Source organism: Ruditapes philippinarum, unplaced genomic scaffold (genome assembly GCF_026571515.1).
Source record: "Ruditapes philippinarum isolate M1 unplaced genomic scaffold, ASM2657151v2 ctg6888_1_1_1_1, whole genome shotgun sequence".
NCBI classification, from domain to species: Eukaryota; Metazoa; Mollusca; class Bivalvia; order Venerida; family Veneridae; genus Ruditapes; species Ruditapes philippinarum.
The window spans coordinates 32,696-36,689 of record NW_026859469.1 but is presented as its reverse complement, the minus strand read 5'-3'; the positions used below and the strand labels follow the sequence as shown (position 1 = coordinate 36,689).

At 39.7% G+C, this 3,994-nt stretch overlaps 2 protein-coding genes across 2 annotated transcripts; both read right to left on the bottom strand.

Moving 5' to 3' along the window:
- Positions 1-291: 291 nt before the first annotated feature.
- Positions 292-927, bottom strand: LOC132756617 (uncharacterized). Its single transcript, XM_060747737.1, has one exon. It carries the CDS (start codon positions 925-927, stop codon positions 292-294), a length of 636 nt encoding a protein of 211 aa, XP_060603720.1.
- A 451-nt stretch (positions 928-1,378) lies between these two features.
- On the bottom strand, positions 1,379-3,415 carry LOC132756616 (uncharacterized). The gene has a single exon (XM_060747736.1). The coding sequence runs from the start codon at positions 3,413-3,415 to the stop codon at positions 1,379-1,381; it is 2,037 nt and encodes a 678-aa protein (XP_060603719.1).
- Between the last annotated feature and the right edge of the window lie 579 nt (positions 3,416-3,994).

Genomic DNA, 3,994 nt, shown 5'->3' with positions numbered 1-3,994 from the left:
ACTGCAAAATAAGCAAACATAATATCAACTTACACAATATGGATAGGAATAAACAAGGAAATGACTTGGTTTAATAAAACAGCATGCGTTTCTGGCATATACAGTAAGCACAATATATAGAATCAATTTAGGCAAAAGATATTAAACCACCGAAAAGGTTACAAAAACACAGTTCACCCTGAACTCCACACTCCCCCCACTGTGATCCCATCACACACTTCACTTATATAGATGAATGTTGTTCATAACACTTAACGCATGACAATGGTGTCTTGATTATTTACACTGTGGTCATTCCACAAGAACAACCATCTCTGCCACTGGGCGTGTAAATTTAGTACATTTTCCGAATTTACATACTTGAATTTCAGCTTTTCTCACTAACTTATCACCGTCACTTTTAATAGCATTTGTCACAATTCCAACCGGCCATTCATTCTTTGGCACTTGTTTGTCTTTAAGGAGTACAACATCACCATTTTTAACACAAATTTGCTGCGTCTGCCATTTTCTCCTAGGTTGAAGCGTTTGTAGGAAACTGTCTCGCCACTGTTTCCAAAACATGTCTGAGAGCACTTGAACCATTTTCCACTGTTTCTTGTACAAATCACGAATATCCAAATCGAAACACATAGACAAATCACCATTGATTTTCTGGTTCAAAAGTGTAGCTGGAGATAGTATAACTGGACAATCTGCGTCACTAGAGATAGGGGCAATTGGTCTAGAGTTCATAACAGCAACAACCTCATCCATGAGAGTAACTAAAACTTCGTGTGATAGATTTTTAGCATAAACCCCTTGTAGTATGTCGTCTAGAATTCTGCGAGCGATACCAATCATCCTTTCCCACACACCTCCCATATGTGAGGAATGAGGTGCATTGAATTTCCATGTAACATGTGAATCACGTAAATAATCAGTCATTCTGTTATCTTCAACATTGATCACTTTGAATTTGAGCTCTTTCTGCAGAGCTTCCAACAAAATATATACTAGTCCTACTGTCGAGATATGCTTAAACTTGAAACTAACATTTCCACTGAGCGAAGTGAATCATCCTTTAACGCATTAAATGAACGGAAGAACTCGACATCCTCTTCAAAATAACTTCTATATGCAACGGGCACGGGTAGTCATCGCAGCGTAAACAGTAGGCCCAGCGCTTAGTTAGTAGCCGATAAAACCACCTCTCGCCACTCCGTTCTTGCGGTGGATGAGAACTATTACTGCCAAACGGTCCAACAACAAGTCAACTTCCGCACATATAGAAAATGGTGGCCCACTAGGAGGCTGTTGAGTCTAATCAGCTGGGATAACTCTGCATTATCTGATGTTTCTGTTTTAACTCTCAAGCTTTCGGACAAAGTTGACACACTTATGAATAAGTGAAGGATACAAGCCTCTTTGCTCCTATGATCCAATAACCATTGCTCCTAATAGCACCTTCTGTTAGATGTCTACCTTGATGTTTTATTTTTTCATGGAAATAACGTATGATCAATGTAGCAATATGACTTCTCCCGGACAACACAATTGGGTTGGTCAACTCAATTTGTAGACAACTTTGGCCCAGGCGTCCTCCTACGCGTATAAGTCCATCATTATCCAAGTATGGATTCAACGATACAATAGCACTGTTGCGATTGACATGATTGGTTTCAGCAAGGCTCTTCAATTCTTCCATATAATATCTTTCTTGATCTAGTTTCAGGATAAGTTTCTCTGATGAAGCCGTAAGGTATCTGTTATCTTTCTCTATCTCATCTTTACTGGACCTTTGTCTGATAGCTCTCTTCAAGACAACAATAGCTGTGACTAGCCTTTTCCAACATGAGAAACGGTCAAACTTGTGTGACAAACTCTTTATGACTAATGTTTTGTTCGTAGTTAATTCAGCACGAACATCTTTATCTTCATTGGGTGCTATCATTGAAAATTCTTCAATTTTTTCAACATTTCTTTTGTAAAGCATTTCAGGACCTTGTAGCCATGTTCTAAGTTGATCAGTAGACGAACAACCTCTACTTCCGATATCAGCTGGATTGGATTTTGTATTGATATAATTCCACTGCTTAGCTTCAGATAGTTGTAAAATCTTCTGAATGCGATTACTGACATAGTTATAGAAGCGACGAGTGGTGTTGCAAATGTACCCCAAAACGACTCTGCTATCGCTGTAAAACTTTATGGTGTTGAATTTAACCTTTAAAGCCTCCACAATTATGGCTCCAATCTCTGCCGCAAGAAGTGCAGCGCAAAGTTCCAATCGAGGGATAGTGTGTCCACTTGAAGGAGCTATCTTACTCTTTCCCATTACAAAACCAACAGACTTTACATTATCTTTGTCGCACACTCTAATGTATGCAACTGCACTTACAGCCTTCTCTGAAGCATCGGAAAAAATGTGTAGTTCCGGATTGTTACTTCTGCTCAGTGATTCAGCAACAAACATTCTTGGTATTATCAAATCATCCAGTGAGAGTAGAGATTCTTTCCAAACATTCCATTTCATCTCTAGGTCTGGCTCAAGTGGTTCATCCCAGTCTGCTCCAGCAGTGATTTCTCTCAAGAGCAACTTTCCGCGAATGGTGAGAGGCGATACGAAACCCAAAGGATCATAAACACTATTTAGAGTGGACAATAGACCACGACGAGTGTAAGGCTTCTGCTCGAAATAGCTGTTAAACTTGAAGTTATCAGTATTGAGATCCCAAGAAAGACCAAGGCTACGGTTTATGGGTAACATATCTTCATCAAAGTTGAGTGACCGCAAGTCATTTTGTAGGTCATCTTGCGGAAATGCTTTCATTACTGCTTTACTGTTTGATGCGATCTTGTGCAATCTAAGGTTTGCAGTTTGTAAACGCTTCTGGGTTCTCTTTACAAGATCAATGACATTTTCTGTTTCTGGCAATGAAATGAGGCCATCATCGACATAGAAGTTTTCTTCTACAAAGCTTTTAACATCATCTTCAGCATCTGTTACAGTTTTCCTCAGCCCATATGTAGCCACGGCAGGAGATGGACTATTCCCAAACACATGGGCACACATACGATATTCAATAAGGTCTTTGCTGGTATCATTGTCGCGATACCAAAAGAATCGCAGATAGTCCCTATGATCTAATTTGACATGAAATGAATAGAACATTTGCTCGATATCTGCAATAACTGCAATTTCATCTTTCCGGAATCTTAATAATATGTGGAGCAGACTGTTAATTGAATTAGGTCCTGACAATAACACACTGTTCAAAGATATGCCTTTGCAAACAGCTGACGAATCAAAAACTCCTCTTATTTTATCTGGCTTCTTCGGATGGTACACACCAAATATAGGAAGATACCATGTCTCTTTTCCTGTAGGAGGTGGTGCAATTTCAGCAGCCCCTGAATCAATGACCTTTTCCATAAAAGTCTTAAAATGATCTGCCTTTGTAGCGTTCTTCTGCAAACCTGCATCCAAGTCAATTTGCCGCCTTTAGAGCAAATATCGCCTGTTGAGCCATTGATGGTAAACTGCTGAGCTCTATTTGCGTTCTAAAGAAGTGTGCGGATCGCATCAACCCCCAAAAATCTGATTTTTCAATACAGTTCTTTGTCCATCGATGTACCGAAAGAAACTCCACGGTCTTCCTACTGATAAGCCCACGCTTATTGTCCTCAGCCGTGTAACGAACAAAAAGATCCAGTGATATTATCGTTTTTACTATTGTGCTTCATAGTAAATTTGTTTTCACATTCAACAAAATTAGACTGTCTTCCATCTTTGTGAATATGGGTCTTCTTCACGTTGACATTCTGGCTAGGGACATGCAGTTGTCCGATGCACGTCTCTCCAATCAGAACCCAACCAAGGCTAAGCTTTTGTGCGTATGGTCCTTGTGGTCCAATTATTTGTTCTTGTACGTGGTGAGCCTCCGCTATATCTCTTCCTATTAGCAACTGTATCTCAGCTTGATCATCAATTTCCGGAATGAACTCGAGATAT

Bases quoted from the DNA above. Each gene is read 5' to 3' on its own strand.
- LOC132756617 (XM_060747737.1), bottom strand. From the start codon at position 927: ATGACTGATTATTTACGTGATTCACATGTTACATGGAAATTCAATGCA.
- LOC132756616 (XM_060747736.1), bottom strand. From the start codon at position 3,415: ATGGAAAAGGTCATTGATTCAGGGGCTGCTGAAATTGCACCACCTCCT.